Source organism: Parambassis ranga, chromosome 13 (genome assembly GCF_900634625.1).
Source record: "Parambassis ranga chromosome 13, fParRan2.1, whole genome shotgun sequence".
NCBI lineage: Eukaryota > Metazoa > Chordata > Actinopteri > Ambassidae > Parambassis > Parambassis ranga.
The window spans coordinates 1495994-1514070 of record NC_041033.1 but is presented as its reverse complement, the minus strand read 5'-3'; the positions used below and the strand labels follow the sequence as shown (position 1 = coordinate 1514070).

At 39.4% G+C, this 18077-nt stretch overlaps 1 protein-coding gene across 3 annotated transcripts in view; it reads right to left on the bottom strand.

The window, feature by feature from the left end:
* sgsm2 (small G protein signaling modulator 2) overlaps positions 1-16817 on the bottom strand; it is a 54942-nt gene extending 38125 nt beyond the window's left edge. For all 3 annotated transcript variants that reach the window (XM_028419757.1, XM_028419758.1, XM_028419759.1), the window contains exons 1-2: positions 16637-16817; positions 6933-7008 (exon numbers count right to left, since the gene is read on the bottom strand). In XM_028419757.1, coding sequence (XP_028275558.1) covers positions 6933-7008; positions 16637-16696 — 136 coding nt within the window. In that variant the 5' untranslated portion in view covers positions 16697-16817. The remainder of the gene's footprint in view (positions 1-6932; positions 7009-16636) is intronic.
* Between the last annotated feature and the right edge of the window lie 1260 nt (positions 16818-18077).

The following is an 18077-nucleotide window of genomic DNA, read 5'->3' as shown; positions in this document are numbered from 1 at the left end:
TGCTTCAACCTTCTGAATGAAAGTGACCTGGATGACTGAGCAAAAAGATTTACTTATATCTCAGACCTTGACATGTGCTCTTGTTAAGAGGCGATCAGCATTGATTGCTGTGTGTGGTCATTAGATGTACCCGAAAAGCGTCAGTCGTGAAACTGTGGGCATGGGATGATTTTTTTTTAATTATTACTATTTTTATTATTTATTGTATAGGATTCTGTGGTGTGGCACCAAATTTCATCATGTGCTGCCAAAAAATAGACATAGAAGGTGCTTCAAATGAGTGTCAATGTCAATATAAGACCTGAGCATGACAAAGTCATGTGAGTTCAAAGATGGAAGTGGTGTATGTACACCATAAAAGCTGTGTGTCTATTGTAATTCATCTCTGCAGAGGAGTTTCAACATTCACTATGCATCTCTGGATCTGACCTTCTTTAAAGTGATTGGCTATTTATCATGATTAATGTAAATGCACTCATAGCTTGAATTAAAAAATCCAGGAGTGAAGGAGCAACTGTCCTGAGACCAGTTAATTAGAGTTCTTGTCAGATCCACACGCCTACAATCATAAAGCCACCCTGGCAGTGTGTGTTTTAATGTTCTGGTGAGTGCAGCTGTAGCTATTGCATTGTGATGTGAGTCAAGCTAAAAGCGGAACACAGAAAAGGGTCTTTCCAGTCACGACTCTGCTCTGACTGTCATGTTCTGCCTGGACGACCCTCATGGCCATGACTATTTAGCAGTCAACAGTTGCCAAGGTTCTCTTTATGTATATGTCGAGTCATGTATATTCTTCTGCCTGACTGACAAAGCACATGGTAAATAGTGATTAAGGATTAGATCTGTATGTAAGACAATGTCAGGGGATTAGGAAAGACAGGTGTGCATACTGAAAGAGCAAGCAGCAACTGGCAATTACTGTTCCATCTATCTGCACATTATTATTGTGGGAAATTACATGGTCCCAAATTATCTTTACTACCTTTTTACCTCCTGACTACAAATCAGGCAGCAGCCTCCAGGGCGGCAAAATAAAGTCCATGCAGAAGTGTTAAAGCATTAAAGTTCCCATGGGTCAGTCCCCATACACTTTGTTAAAATATTCAACGAAAGAAATAAACATGTTTGAATCCTGGAACAAAAACAGTTTTGGTCTCTATTGATAAGTTCCCTTTTTGTGAAGGAACGAGGGGCTATATTAGGACTTAAATATTAGGACTTAAAAGTATGTAAACTTTAATGAAAAGCAGACTTGCACAGGCCTCCTGCATCTGCGACTTCTGTCCTGCTTCAGCTGCACCTCTTTAGGCACACTATGACAATGAAAACAGCAACATTCTGAACCCCCCACAGAAACCTGTGGGTTACGTCATGTTTCATCCATAGTTATAAATAGTCTATAGTACAAATCTATTCATCCAAATTAGGCCAAGTGTCTTACATGAAAGACATTTTATATGTACCTTCCATCATCTATATATGTATTAGATAACAGCGTCTTTAATAATGAGCACGATGAGAATGAGTTTGATGTTATATCTCTTGTATTATTTAATAATTAGTGCCATTACTGATCATCACTCTGTATATTTTTCATCTCCATTGACATTTTCATCACAATCCAGTTCTAATTAAAATCTATCTGGGGGGTTATTCATTATTTCCCCTGGTTAAATAATCTCTCTTTTTGGCCTTCTGCGATCCATGTACAATTTTTCTCCCCTTCTATTTCTGTCTGTTCATCTGTCTGTAGAGTGTGGAGCCCCAGATGTCCAATGGGTGGCAGGTCATTACATGACCATGAGATTCCTAATGAGCCCCTAAGCTGCTTCAGGCTAGAATTTCCTCTTCTACTCTGCGAATCCTTGCTATTAATCTGCAGCCCCCTCAATACATAATGGCATCATGTACTTTTTCTTAACTATTTATCACCAATTACCTGTAGCTCCGCAAATATAACGTTTTACCTAAAGGATCAAGTCATTGTGGCATTTTGAAAATACATACTTGAATACAGTTTTACAGTTAATGTTATTTTACTGAGATCAAATGTAATCATTAACAACATAACCCTCTTATTTACTAACAGTGATATTCTGTTGTACTGCAAATATAAAATGATGAGAGTCAGATAATTTGCTGTCACTGGAGCAAATATAAGCCTGACAGGGGTGCTATTCTTCTTCAACCCAAAGGGGTTGATTAAAGACTGGATCACTGCACTCATGGCACAGCTACTAATTTAATCAGAATACTGGTATTAAATGAATGACATGGTCATAGCAACAGTGAGTTATACACAGCAGTGGTCTGTCCGTCAGAAACAACAGACCACGGAAAGCTGCACTTTGCCAATCATCACAGCTGCCTTATAAATGAGTAAATCGCAACATTTGAACACCAGTAAATTGGGGATAGTCACTGAGAATGGGGGCAGAACAAATTAGAATAGGGTTAAGCTTTCCATGTATTTACATTACAAGGTCATTTTAATGTTTAATGTTCAAAAAACCCAAGTTGGAGCATGATTTTGCCTTTTTGAAAGAATGTTCGAAATCAGATTCCTGCCACAGTAAATTTCTAACATACATGTGCTAGAACAGGTTTGTATATATGCACTGCCTGGATAATTAATTTTACCTGGAATCAAACCAGTCAGAGGGACCCCAACTTGACTCTCTGTTACTTGACACTTTCATTGAAAAATCTGCTGGGTCCATGAACCAGGCTCCTTATAAATGTGCATTGTTTAAGTAGGTGCTGACTCAAAATCTTGACTAAGGCTTTACCCTACTCCTGCTGCATGCATTATACTTATGTCTCCGTCTATATCTCTGAGCATGTAATCAGAAGAAACATATTGGACAGTAATCAGACACACAGTGAGATTTAACAGAAGCTTATTTTTCCTACTCAGTAATGCTGAGTACGTTGGGCTGCAGTTACACATATCTAAGTCTGTCATTAGCTTTAATGTTACAAACTATGATTGTTTTTATTGAGCTATAATTGGATATCTGTTTGCTTGACATGGGATGATACAGATCTCTTTTATGTCATATATTCCTAAACCTTATTTTCAAGATCCACCTTCTCTAAATGTTAAGATGGAAGCGGGCAGAAGGCTTTGATGTCATCAATGATGAGTCTCGTAATTACACACTGCTTTGACCTATATGATGCCATAACAAGTTATGCTTTACTGAAAAAAGAAATCACACATTATACAACTTGACTCCCCCATCCGTGAGGCTAATGAAGAAAGTTATATGATCAGTTCGAATGTTGTGTAGAAGTTTTGGACTCCTACACATAGACCCACAGTTATACAACATTTAACTCTAACCACGCAGAGAGACTGGCCAACAGACATCCTGCAGCTTCCTCTCTAGGGCTGCAGTAAATAGCAGGGCTGCCACCAGCTCCCACAGAAACTTCAGCCAAGTGGCTTCATTAATGCAAGTATAAGTGGAATGCTGAGAAAGGAGCACAAGTGTCACTCAAAGCGGTAACACCCATAAATAGTATAATAAGTCCGAATATAATTAAAACACTCCAATTGGCAGTAGAAGGGAACTTATCAGTTAAGACTGGAATGTTCTTTGCACCAGGCATGTTCATCTCTGCTGTGAAGTCGGCCATTTTATCATGGGAGTCTAAAGAAAATGACTCTCTTCTGGAGCCAGCCCCCACCGGCTACAGCATGAACTACAAGTTTTGACACTTCTGCAAGTCTGAGCCCCAGAGGTTGCTGCTGGAGCTAAACACATAGCTCCAGCCGAGTGTGAGTATGTCACATGCAGGAGGCGCATGGTCTACTAACTTTGGTTAATTTCATCACCTCTTAGGAGAAATGATACAATACAGTATTTTCTGCTGGCTCATTGTAATGAAGAACTGGAATTAATGCAGAGTGCAGATTAATGGGTGTTTGGACGGACCTCATGACTCATTCCTGTGCTGACATCAGTGGTTATCATTACCATCTGACCCTTTACCTTTAACCTTTTCCCAGAGCCCCAAAGCCGTAGAGCCTGATGATCAGCCATCATTACAGTGAAGCTACGGCTGAGTTAGCCTGCAGGCTCAAAGCAGGACTGATGAGATGGAGATGACACAGTCTGATCACATGTTGTGTTATTAAATGTTGTAGCTTTGTATGAATATATGTAGAAAATAAAGGGTTAACTTACTTGTCTGCTGTCTGGTTGTGACCTCATCTGATACAGTAAAGCATAAATATGGAGACATACTACATATTTATCAAATGTCAAGTAAATAGCATGACAGATATGTGTAGGCCAGATTTATCAATCCAAATATCCAAAGTCGGTATATATGTTGTTTGCCAACCTGTTATGTGTCAAACAGTTAATCCATCTTTTTTTTGTTACCTACCACCCAAACCTTACCAAACAAAAACTGTTTATAAGTGACTCTTTTCATCCTACTTGAATAAAAACTTGGTAAGTTGAACAACAGGGAAATATTGTGTACAATTCAGATTTGTACACATGGAGGGAAATGACTGAGTGGTGACTGACCTGAAGCAGAAGCTGAAGATGACGAAAGAGGATGACGACAGACTCTATGAGCTGGCATAGTCTATGCTCTCTCTCTCTCTCTCTCGCTCTCTGTCACACACTCCAATTTGCACGTTTGTGAGCAGAGCACACAGCGAAGGTTCAACAGGGCTGCATTGTAATTTCCTTGAGGGGGTCGTGGGCATGCAGCAGGATAAGCACGATGACTCATAGCTATTTGTCTCATGACAGTAACCTAATGCAAACATCAGAGAGGAAACTGAAATGTCCACTACAGTGAGTAGAATTAGAGTAGAATATAATTATAGTAGAATTAGTTTGTTCATACAAAAACCTGGACTTTATACTGGAGGAAGACCTGTCCTTTAAGTTTCATGAGTTTTGACTTGAATTTGTGCTGATTTTAATTCCGGTCTTTAGATTATGTGGCATTCCAGGAATGGACTGCAAAAATGTGTTGTGTTGTAAAATGACATTTTCTGGTAAAATAAGGGCTTTCAACACATCTTTGAGTCTGCAGGGTAAACAATTTATTCTCTTTTGCTAAATAAATGTATCATCAAATGTCTTCCAGTTATAGTTCATCTTTTGGGACAAACCGTGTCTTTTTTCTGTAGACCAATCAAAATCAACAAGAGGCAAAACTTCTCAACACTGTCAACAAGAGGAGAAAAGAAACATATCTGCTCGGTCTGTGTTTATCTCCCTTTGACTTTATGTACCTCATACATCACATTTCCATGTTGAGCTGCTGCAAAAGACAGGACAATGATGTCTTTCTATCAGTTTGCGCACCTGTCTAAAATAAAGTATAGAGACCAGTCATTTGTGAATAAGAGGCTAGAGGTTGTGTGACTGAAAGAAATGCTCTGAAAATGTCCATACAATATCACTCTCCTGACTCTGCAATATTTCAAATCAAATGAATACATAATTATTTTTTATATGAGATTGGAGGTGAACCTTTCCGGGGGGAATTAAAAAACTTAAAAGTATTACTTTAAATGTGTCCACTTAAACAGTGCTGGAGTGATGTCCTCCGCATTGGTTACAAGTCTCAGCACAGTGCTTAGTGGTGAGACACCTCAGGCTCCTCATGTCGTATTGAATAGCTATAATTAAAAGTAAGACTGACAGTTTAATTTCCACAGCACACAGTTCCCAGGTCAGCCATAGGGGCACTTACACTGTTTGAATAAGGACCAACAAGGTTCTAGTTGTTCTGAGACAAATGTTGGAGGTAGTGATGAGGACGGCTCAATTTACAGGGGAGAACTGGCTGTTAAAATCTTAAAAGATTGTACTTGTACTTTCTTTTTACCAGCACTGTAATGTATGTACTAGAATAGAACTAGATGAGAGTACATGGCACCACCATACAGTTTTTTCACATTCAAAGTCATAATAATTATACAGAGCAAATACACCCCTCTCTACTTTACACAGGTCATAAATTATATACATGCTGTGGCAGTTGTTGACAGAGGTGAGAGGACTAACAAGGCGAGAGGACTCATCCGATGCTCTCTTCACTCCAGTCAATAGTAATCTTGTGAAAGTAGGGTTTAAAGCAAGCTATAATAATAATAATAGGAAGAAAAGCCAAATCAAAAACAGTAGTACAAAGCAAACTATAGACTCAATAAACTGTACAGCATAGTTACTTTTTGAATCACCATCTTTATCTCTTTATTCATTTTGACCTAGCAATTTCAGCATAATGTGTGTTTGGATATAGAAAACCTTTGTACAATCTTTGAGGACTTTTGCTAATCTGGTAGATGAGAATAATCTGACTAACATATATGAGTCTGTCTGTATCACAGATACTTCCTATTATCATATATTAGGAGCATATTGGCCGTAAAACATTAACCTATAAGAAAACTTTTTGTCTGTGTCTGTGTAATCACAATAAATAGAAAGTAAATGTTGAACACAGACTGGGCCACAATGTCTTTGAGAAAGTAAAATAAAAAACATGACACAAATCAGGACAGGAAGCTTCTGATGGTCATTTGGCTGATCCAGGGCTGCAGGCGGAGTCAGCTCTCTGACCAGCGTGGAAGCTGTGACTCACAAATCACTGCAAACTCAACCATCCGGTCAGGATGGGGACAAACACACACACACATATGTCTAAGCCATAGAAAGCCTGGCTGTTGTACAGCACGTCTCTGAAATCGGTTTCCATTAGCTCTCCTGTGATTACTAACTTTCCATTGATGCAGCAGCATAGTCACAGTGACGTCAAGGATGGTCCTTGATAAAGACAAGCAGCACCTGCTGAAGAGTTCAATGAACGTGTGTGTGCACGTGTCAGTGTGAAGCAGTGAGAGGAAGGGGAGGAAACAATCCAGACCAAAAAAAAGAAAAGAGAGTACTTACTGCACAGAGCAATGATGTGGCTGCTGTCTTCGTGGACAAATTTCTTTGTCACTGATTCTTCCATAATCTGCTTCACCTGTACAAAGATAAGAGGAGCTTGTTACTGAGCTAATAGTCACTGTACTCATCTTTAACCTCAGCTGTTGCTGCCATTATTGCTTCTCTATAGCTCAATAGAGGTTGCTTCTTTTTCAGGGTCAAGGTAATTTATGTTTTACATTAGAGATTATACCATGTCAGGCTTATTTCTATAAACAAATCGTACATGGAGAAAATCTATATTACAACATCCATACTGACAGAAAATCAATGCACACATCTTTGTGTTGCTGACACTAGTTCACTGAAAATGAGAATGGGAAGTGCAGAAACACTGTAATAATACTGTGAGCAATGCAAGTACTGTGCACCAAATACTAAATATTAATGTTGAAGCAATACACACAATATGACTTGAGGGCACCAGCTAACATAGATGCAGTGTTATTATCCACATGTTGACTATCTCAGATCATACCCTGTGATTAACTGTTATTTAAAACAAAAACAAAAGAAATAGCCAGTACTATTGCACCAACATATGAGTCGCTCAGGGCCTAAATGCAGCTCAGTTTCCAGTTAGTGGACACTAGAAACCACTTGTAGCATACAGAACTATGTTTTTACTAGTAAAAATCTCACTATATATATATGCTCCAAAATTCTTATCAGTGATGACGTTTCATTTTAAATTGGGTATATTAATGATAAAAATGTGCATATTCTAATTTCCAATTAGTTTTTAAAGTATTAGTTTGTACCGTGTTAAGCCATGTTTCTCAAACCTGGGGTTATTTGCATGTGTTGCAGGTGTGCAGGTTTGTTTTAGGAACAAAATATAATGAAAATTCCAAAATGTAATTTCCCTTCTTCAACCCCCGCTGATCTAAGAGCAGAACCAAGACTAATTGTTTTAATTAACTTCATCCTTATCAAAACTATTAAGGGGCTATACTGCCGTCTTGTCTTTTGCTTTGCCTGTAGTGTAAAACGGGGATTACAAGAATGTGAAACATTATTAATTGATCTCAATGGCAGCACCTTATATTGCTATGTATTGTTTGAAACAATTGTAAAATGTATTTATGCAAGTGATGCAATTTCTTTTAGCAGAAGAGCTACTAATAGCAGCTCTGACAGCCTCGCCCAAACATCCGCACCACTGACTTCCAATTAATATGGCATCCGGGAAACATTCAAATAAATGAGCCTTTCTGCTGCTATCTATTGTCTATCTATGTGTCTCAGGGGAGGACAGCCTGAGTGAGTTCAACAACACTGACTCAGTCTTGCGTTTGCTTGTCTAAGTTCCCTCTCTCTGTAGAATTAATTGTCGCCAGTAATTAATCCAGGACCTGTCTGACACCTCTGCCTTGTTTGGGACTAATTGATAAACAGGAAGGATTTAATTGCTTGGTTGTTTCATAATAAAGCTCTAACTGCAGTATCACTCAGTTTAAAACTTTCTTCCTCATGTTATGGATGTGTGGGAGGCTGCGGATACATCAGGATGAGCCTTCATCAAGCTTTTTTAAATGGGCTCAATCACACAATTTATAGTGCAGTTCAGAGCTTTTCAGCCACCACTATAACGGCCATGAGTAAAAGGTTATGCCACAATACAGTCACACAGCATGCACACTTGACCTGTTGTAATGTCCAGTGTCCATAATCCTAATTAGCCACTTGTGCTATTTCTCTCCTAAAACCTTGAAAATCATTGGTGGTATGGGCATTTGCATGGCATACAATAAAACCCCGTCACAGTCTGTGTTAACCACACACATTCATTTAAGCATAGAGTAAAAAAAAACCTTTGACTTCAGAGAAAATAAAAAAGGTTTTAGGACTCATTTCTACAGCAATCTATAACAGGAGCTAAGGCAGGAGCAACAGAGGGGCTGCTAATGTTTATAACATTTTGATTCAACTCTAAAAGGATTGCATGTTTGACAACACAACTATTGAAGCTCTGGTGTTGGTGAATGAAAGAGAAGTGTACAGTGCCATTGACAAAGAAAGTGTTGAACAATACCTAATATTTTTTTTTTTGTTCAAACTGCATTTTACTGTATTAAAAACATACATGTGGAAAGGGGAACTGAAACTTAAATGACTGGATAAGAGAGAGAACTCCTGCCTGAAAACTCAAAGTATGTCATCCTGCTGCCCTCACAGTACAACTGCCACAGATCTAGTCAGACTGGCTTTATATCAGTTGCTGTGTCAAGATAAGTTACTCATACATGTCCAGAAGAAAAACAAAGAATGCCACCAGATTCGAACACTGTTGTCATCCATTAACAGCTATTTCAAATATTACACTTCTGTGAGCGTAAAAAACCTTTAACCAACTACTACACACAACCCATTGTTAAATGTTTGTACACCCCATTAGTCCAGTATCTGCAAAACAACAGACAATGACAGATCCATGTTAAACAACTTCACCATTAGGAGTCAAATTTCTCTGGATAACTTTGTGCTTTTCGCTCAGTTTTTAATGCTTTGATAGAAAGTCCCTGAATAAACAGCTCCTGAACATAGATCCATATATTTACACACTGCCAGCTCTACCCAGTAAATCAAACAGAGTGACATACAGCGGCTGGTCAGAGGGTCGATTCTTTCACCTGGATGTGACAGCCTGTGGGACTGGATTGATTGTGTTTTGGAATAAACCGGTCCAATTAATGCTGGCTGTCAGGGATTACACAGGGTTTACAATCTGGTTCGTTCCTCAACCTATGACTACGTATTAAGAGTAAGGAGAGTACGTTAAACTCCATGAAGGAAGGGTACTGTTTTTAGGGGTAATTATTTTAATGTCCTTTACATAAATTGGACCACCAATGCTGCCAACACACAGTATTTACTTGCTCATAAAATACTTAGAGTGTCATCTAAATTTTTAAAATAATTAAAGGCTTTAAGATTTCTATTTTGTTTATATATGTATTTATTTGTATTATTTATCTATTTAACAATTTAAATTGACAGGACACTGGCACTCAATATGCAATCAGAATTACAACACAGACACACAAAGGAGGACATCATCATAACAACCTGTAGCAAAAACCAAGCATCCCCTTCCAGGGATGACAATAACATAACATATAGGTGGTATATGACAAATGGCTGCGATGCCTCAGCTAACGGCTAACTAACCCTTCTAAGAACCCTGAGGCTAATGGTTTCTGGGAGGAAGAGGAAAAGCTCATTAGCCAACTGCCAGTTACATAAGGACACATTTACTTTTCTCTTCATCTCCTCCTCATGACAAGACAAACAGCACAGCATCATTTCCTATGGCCTGATGTCAATAACATGTTCTCCCTTTGTTACACAAAGAACAAGTGGAAGAAACTGCTTTAAACTGTTTGTTGCTCATCTAGAGCACAACTTATGACTATAGGAGATTACAATCAAAGTAGAAAATGAAGCTAGCCCAGTGACCTTTTAATTTAAAGACAACCTTTTTGTTTTTTTTCTTTTAAAGCAGTCTTATTTATAAGACCAACATATTTTAGCCATGGCATAATCAGCATAGTTAGCTACCTGGGTTTAATACTTTTATTTAGTTTGTCTGTTTTCTTAGCATCTTTTCTCAAAACTGCAAAAAAAATGCTGTGAGAAAACTGTTTTTTTTTTTTTTTTTTTTTTTAAATTCAGGCTGCACCTAGTTTGCCTCATTAAAAGCTGCAGCCACATGAGCACTTCCAACCATCCCTCTGCTAAGGTGAGACAAGGACACAGCAACAACAACCTTTAACACAATAATAATAAAGATGCTAAATATCTACAGCAACTACTACTAACTACATTTTCACAGGAGGCATTTTGGTCTGTCATTGTAAGGACAGTTGCATTACTGGATCTCAAAAACCAAGGAATTCTGTCACGGCAACTTTTTTCTAATCAGTTCTTGTTTTTCCTGCTGTGACAGGTCATAGTGTCTTCTGTAACAAAAGAACTGTGGCAACGGTTATATCTTAAAAACAGGCGCAGCAGAGGTTTAAACAGGTTTAAATGCCATGCAAGACCACATATCCTAAAAAAAAAGTTTAATCAGGCTAAATAATTGAAATCCCCTGCGTGGGTTTCCTATGAGCCTGCAAGTCATTAATTGAGAACACCTGGCTTAATGGATCTAGTTTTGTTGAGCAGAATATTACAGCAGCAAATGATGAGTGTTCAACTTCACATTATGTTTCAGTGCAATTTTTTAACTGTTAGTTGTTTTAGTTTATCTCTATGTACACTGCAGTGTGGAACCTAATTAGCAGACACTGCCTGAACTACACCAAAACTAGACTGACTTTAATAATTCAACACTCTAAATGGGCATGGACATTTTCCAGGGGGGGTTGTTGTTCACTGCATTATAAAGTCCTGCACCAATATGAAAAAAAAAATCAGTAAAACTCCCTTTGTGATGTGTTTTTTATGGTTATCTCTTATCTTTTTTGGTCATGTTACTGTTGGTCACAAGTGAATTGATCATGTTGCAAAAAGTACTGCGTGTGTACTAGTTTAAAATTCATCCCCATTCAGCAACATTGACAATTAATTATACAATATTATAGATGCTATTGGTGTCTTTCAACATCAGTGATTTATTGTTTTAATTTACCAATTCATCATTATTGCTAATCTTTAGAATATATTGTTTTTTTGTCATTTAAAAACTACCATACCATGTGAGAGGAAGAAATGACAGATTTTTAAATCACTTTTTAAATCACACACTGGTTGATTATTTTTAATCTAAACCATTTGACTGTAGTTTCATCATTTATAACATTAACACTTTAGATGTAAGTATTGTAAAACATGGCAACATTTTTCAGAATATTGTGTTTCTGTGTGCCATGCCTGGGGAGCTACAACATGTACAACACAACGCAATGTTGACATGTTGTTTAGTGTGTTTTCTGAACAACAAAATCACCCGTACTTTTTGTTAGGTATAAAAGCAGCTTTGTTTAATTTATATTCCACCTTTTTGTTTTTATGTTTTTTTTTTGTTTTTTGTTTTTTTACAGTGACTGTGGTTGTCTAGTTGACAGTATCATCGTCGACAAAAATAAATGAAGGGTCAGGTCTATTACATGTAAGAGAAAAACTATTTTAAACAGAGGTCTTCAAATGTTCTGTTTATTCAATAAAAACAGACCAAAACAAAAAGAGTATTTTTGCTCAAACGTCTACCTTGTTATTAAAACCGTTGCTGTGGAGAGGTCATTGTTGTATACTATTATATAACAAGAATATTTTAAAAGAAAAAAATCCTGTTTAGATTATTTTTAATGGTCTAGCAAAATGTACCAAAAGCAAGTACAAATGATACTGTAAAAATATCTTCACGCATTTTTAAAACGACTGAAAGAAAGATATTTAGATCCTATGAGCCTATCCCTGCATCCTGTCGGTTCAGTTCTAGCCTGTCAGTTCTCTCTGACAGCAGGATCAGAGTGGTCTAAGCTTTCTCTCAATCATCTGTCATTATCACATTTGCAACAGAGCTTTGGGCAAATGACATTGTGTACACCTCACAAAAATCAGTACTCGGTGAGAAAAGGCCCTTTTATGCCGTGAGTAGGACTGACAGCTTAATTGTGGTGCATTAAGCTTGTTCCATACTCCACGAGAACAGAGAACTCGCTCCTCGCTCCACAGTGGTAAGAGTAAAAAAAAAGTTTGTTTCGGCACAGAGCTACCATACTCCGCAAGACGTGTGTCAAAAAACAAAAGGTTGACAATGCAATTGTGAGCACAGTCATGGTTACCTGGCCTAACGAGCTGATAATGCTCAGGGAAGAGGGCGTACAGCATGGCAATAGATCTTAGTTCTGTCTGTGTGTTCTGCACCTGAAGAAGCTCTTGCGCTTCTCCACATTCATCACGCCCACAATAAATTCCGACCAATCACAGAATTGTTCTCGCACACCATTGAGAGACAGGGACACAGGGAAGAGAACGTCTCTGTAGATGCAACAACATTTAGGTGAACATAGAGAGGCCCTTTTTGTTTCAGTACAGGAGACCACCTGACAGGGCTGCCTCGGTGCTCTGATATTAATCGCCAACTGATGCAATTTAACTTCTTAGGGAGCTGCTAAAGCTTTCAGTTGCCAAGCAATACTGAAGCTGGATCCATACTCCGCGAGACAAAGACATTTTCCCCCCCTGCAGACGTTACGCCCACAAAATGACGTCATTTTTTGTCTCTGACCGCCCGCTGATCCGCACTCCTGTGCACAGGGTCCGGGCCGAACTTTGTCTTTCAAGGCTGTGCGGCAGCCATGCTGTGATTGGTCGGAATTTATTGTGGGCGTGATGAAAGTGGAGAAGCGCAAGAGCCTCTCCAGGTATATAGGTAGGTGTATAAACAGCACCGATTCAACAGATTTAGATAAGACCATACCGGTTTTGCATGATGAGCAATAAAAGAAAGAAAGAAAGGCAAGTCAGGGTGATTTGTCACCAATAACTCCAGACAGCCATTCACACATACCAGATGGTGACTGTTATTACCATTCTATATACTCCTACATACCCGGGCATAACAGGCTCGTTAACAATGTCTGTATATCTTTGCTATTGTTACTTTTAATGTCGCATCTTCACAGCTCATCACCGGACAGTTTGAAGTATCGCAGACACATTGGAACACAGTAGATGTGCAAATGTGGTCATAAAGGCACAAACACTGAATCTTTGCTATTGTTACTTTTAATGTCGCATTTTCACAACTCATCGCCGGACATCTCACGCTGTTGCAGGCACCCTCTCTGTATAATGCCCTCTTGCCATGGCACACGTCCTTGTGGTGTGTAAAAAAACTCAGTAAAGTCTTTCCTTATAGTTTAGTGGGCGGGCCGTATGAGGAGTTCTGCACACACGCGTCTCGCGGAGTATGGTACCTCAGTGCGGAAAAGACCTTTTTTTTGTATCTCTTACCACCCGTGGAGCGCGTTCTCCGCTCTTTGTCTCGCGGAGTATGGATCCAGCTTGAGACTCCCAAGTGCCGCTTAAAGAGACAGGAGGCTTTAAACCAGGAGACATTCTGTTCAAAGCTCTCATGCCCAGTACAGTTTATTATGCTATACAATGTATACAGCATACTGGATACACTGTGTAAACACAGTGTATCAAGCATTCTTTGGACAACACACCACAATCGCAAAGGACTGATCAATATTGGTCTTGCAACAGGAGTTCCTTCACGTTGGTTGAGCTACCTGTGCTTGCTTATCTGATTCACTGATAGCAGTGACAATCAACCATTTTTCAGTTGCAAAGCTCCTGCACAGATCAATTCACTGACACATACATGTAGTTTTCGTCAAATGTTAACAGGCAGGAAGCATTAATAATTCATGCTACCGCAGCACAATCAAACTGACCAGAGATGTGTTTTAAGACGTTGCCTGGAGCATGAACAACCCAGCTTCAAATGGCCTACTGACCTAAGAAGGCAATGTTCCTCCTTATTTCCCTTATGGTCTGTGTTTAGGAGACACAGATCCCCGCCGCCTGCAGACATCCACGCAAACCGAGGCTATTTTCGGCCGAACAGACGTCGCAATGATTCAATTATTTAAGAGTCAAACCTGTGGGTGACTGTGGAATAGCTGGAGGAGGACAGAGAATTCTTTGGCCTATTTACTCACATCTTGCAGTGATATTGGCAGCTTTTATGCATTAAAACAGGCAAGACTGATTCATTTAGAAAAACACAAAATCTACTTTGGTAAATATGTTCTTCAAATAAATCTTTGAACGTAGATTTTGTGTTACTGTAGGCAGCTTTCTGAAAGGACTGGAGCCGGTTTTTTCCACTCAATCGAGTATCTACTCAGCGATGCTAGCTTGGCTGCTAGCGTAGGCGAATGCTTGCTACCTTCTGTGGAAAAGTATTGATTGGTTACGGCTTGCTCTTAGCAACCAGCTAGCTGACATACAAAAAACAGTACATACAACCTCCACACAACATAACTGCAGGAAAACAGCAAACAACTATAGAATGAATTAGACCCTCTTGGCTGCTTGACAGTCAAATAGAGCATCATGGGAGATGTTGATGAAGAACAACGCCGAAGTAAATCACCTGATTTGCAACAAGCAACAAACTGCAAGCAGCGGAAGGGACACATTTGTCTTCTATTTGATGTGCTTTCACTTCTTAACTTCTAAATTGCAAACAACGCCTGCTGGGCATTTTTTCGTTATATCACAATTACTACTTCTCACTACACACAACAGTAAAACCAAGCAAGCAATAAACACAGAACTACATTTGGTCTTTGCCTCGGCTGGGTTCTCTTATTCCTGTGGGACAATAGAAGTTGAATCACTGGGTCAATAGGTGTCAGCTATAGACGACATCGTCACACTAATGTGTAAGTGCATAAACACGTTCAGAAAACTATGCTATAAATCCAATTGCCTTGATGAACTCTTCCATATATCATGAATGGATGAGTCTTCACAGACATATGTCAAGTCAAGTGGAGCGATAAAATACTAATTATTGAGTAAATGTGATGAATTCGACCCCACAAAGCTCAGGGACAGTGATTATTAAATGTCTCAACCTCGCCCTGTTTGACTGTCAGATAGATTTTTGTCTTGATATTTTTAGCCTGACCTTTCCTCTCCATTATAATGGTGGGAATTACATGCTCACATCTATCCTCACTCAGCCTTAGGTACAGGCAGAGAGCCACACCTTTACTAGCGTCAGCCTCACAATCAGCTGTAAGATAATCCTTCCAGCTGTAGCGTTGGGGGCGAAAGAAGTCTGAGGATAACAGCAAACAGAGTGGGTAGAGAGGTTAAAGGAGTAATGATTTATTTGTCACTGGAGAGATGTAAGATATTCATCACCAGGAACAAAAAGCCTGTGGCACAGTGTGAGCTGGTGTAGAGAGAGACAGCAACACAGCCTGTGCTGGAAAAATGCTTCAATACTTTAGACAGAGGGTCTGAGTGTGTCCGCCTGCAGGCTGAGCTCATTGATAAAGGCTTGAATTGTGGTTTCATCATTGAAAAGGGAAGTTATGCATGCTAAACATGTGACACGTCAGATATTCTCAATTTAAACTTTAGTATTGTTTTACAGTAATAATAAGAAAGCTAATTAATTCACTCCTATTAAACAGTGCACATAATAATGTGTATTGGTGCTCTGTTATTTTTGAATATTAAGAAAAAAATGTAATATGAATATTAACGCAGTGAACAGGCTAACGTTAACTAATTATAAAATATGGTAGCCAAAAAATAATATTTATAAAAATGTCACTTCAACGGATTATGCCTTTGTGTTGTGTTTGTAACCAAAATAAAGAACATAAATAGATTTTTTTTTTTAAAAGGGCTGAATAATAAAGAAACTGCATGCTAACGGCGCACAAACTAAAAGGTGCAGTTTGGCTAGGTCCTTTCATTTAGCATGTTTAGTAAGTTAAACTTACATTATGAAATTGCTAATTATGTCCACTGTTACAAATAAACAGTGTTATATGACTACCCCAATACAAGCTAATTATGAATGCGATAACAGCAGTTATTCTGTGGAGATTTCTGAAGCGCATATCATCATAAAATGACCCAGTAAACATGTAAAGGTGAAGCCGTCAAACAGCACAGCCTACCTCCCGTTTGACGTTCCATAACAATTTCTCTTTGTATTCTTCCTCCGTGCAGCCCTCCATGTCCGTCCGTCCGTCCGTCCGTGCTGTGCTCGACAACAGGTCTGCCTCCCCCGACCCTCTCCGTCTGCTCTGCCGGCCTTTCAGACCCTCTTTCCTTTTTATTGCTCGTTTCCTTCTTCCTTCGCTCAGCTGGACTCTGACGCAGCCGAGCAGCCTGACGGCGACGTCACAGGATCCGCCTTCCCCACTCCACTGATCAATGGAGGAGGACCAGAAAAAATAAATCAGTGGCGTTCACAAAGAGCCTCCAGCCTGCAGCCGCTCAGCATCCACCACACCGACCTGTAGATCCCCCAACTTATTTTTAGCATCTTCTTGTGAGGAGGGAGGGAGAGGTGTCTCATCTACTGTGAGAGGTGCCAAACCGATGCTTGTCTATAATAATTCACACGTCTTCTAAGCAGACAGCTCTTCTGATTTTTTAATGACTCCATTCACAAGCATTGATCATACACCGTGCGCATAACAAGAGGCAGCAGCAGCTGATCAGGACGGACTCTGAAAATAGTGCGTGTTGACCATTGTCTCTGCTCATGCCAGGCTGGCCTGCTGTAAAATACATGACGTCACAGCAGCGTGACACACAGACCCCCATCATTAAACCTTCTGCTTGTGCCTCCACGTGGGCACTGTTTTCAGCCACGGCATATAATCAGCTATAGCATCATGGCAGTGTGTAATGTCACCTGTGAACTAGCATGGCTTTGCATCACTTAAGCCCCATGTCTTCATCCATGGCTGTCACCATGGGAACGTGTACTTTACAGAGTCTTGCAGCCACAACATGCTGGCCTGTGTTACTGTCTGTGTCTCTATAAATATTATCATAGGTAAGTTTCTGTCAAGTCACAATCTCACCTTTTCTCTGTCATGTGAGAGCGGCGGCAGGTCATGTGATGGCACTTTCCTTCATGTCTCTCCCATACAAATATACTTGGATACTTATGATTCATTCCAATTATAAAAAAAAGGTTTATCTTAAAGGCAACTAATCTTCATACTTGAGATTCCTGATCTAAAACCGTCAGTGGGCTAATTCCTAATTCTCAACATGTAAACATTTTAACACAATGCTCAGCCTCAGTGTTCTCTTTGATTTCTCCATACAATGGTGAACGATCCCACAAGCTTCTTCTTCTTCTTCTGTGTGTGTGTGTGTGAAGAGTTGCACAAACCTGCAGCCAGTGAAGCTTGCAGTGATGGCTCTCTCTGGAGGGCCACTCGTCACCTTGGCTGGAGCCACCTTCTTCTTCTTAACAGGTGAGTGCTTTGGGGTCGGAGGACGTCTACTGTCAGGTGCACCAGTTTGGGCAAAGAAACTAAAAACAAGTCATGAATGTTTGTGATGTATGTTCTTACAACTTCGATCTTTGATGGAACT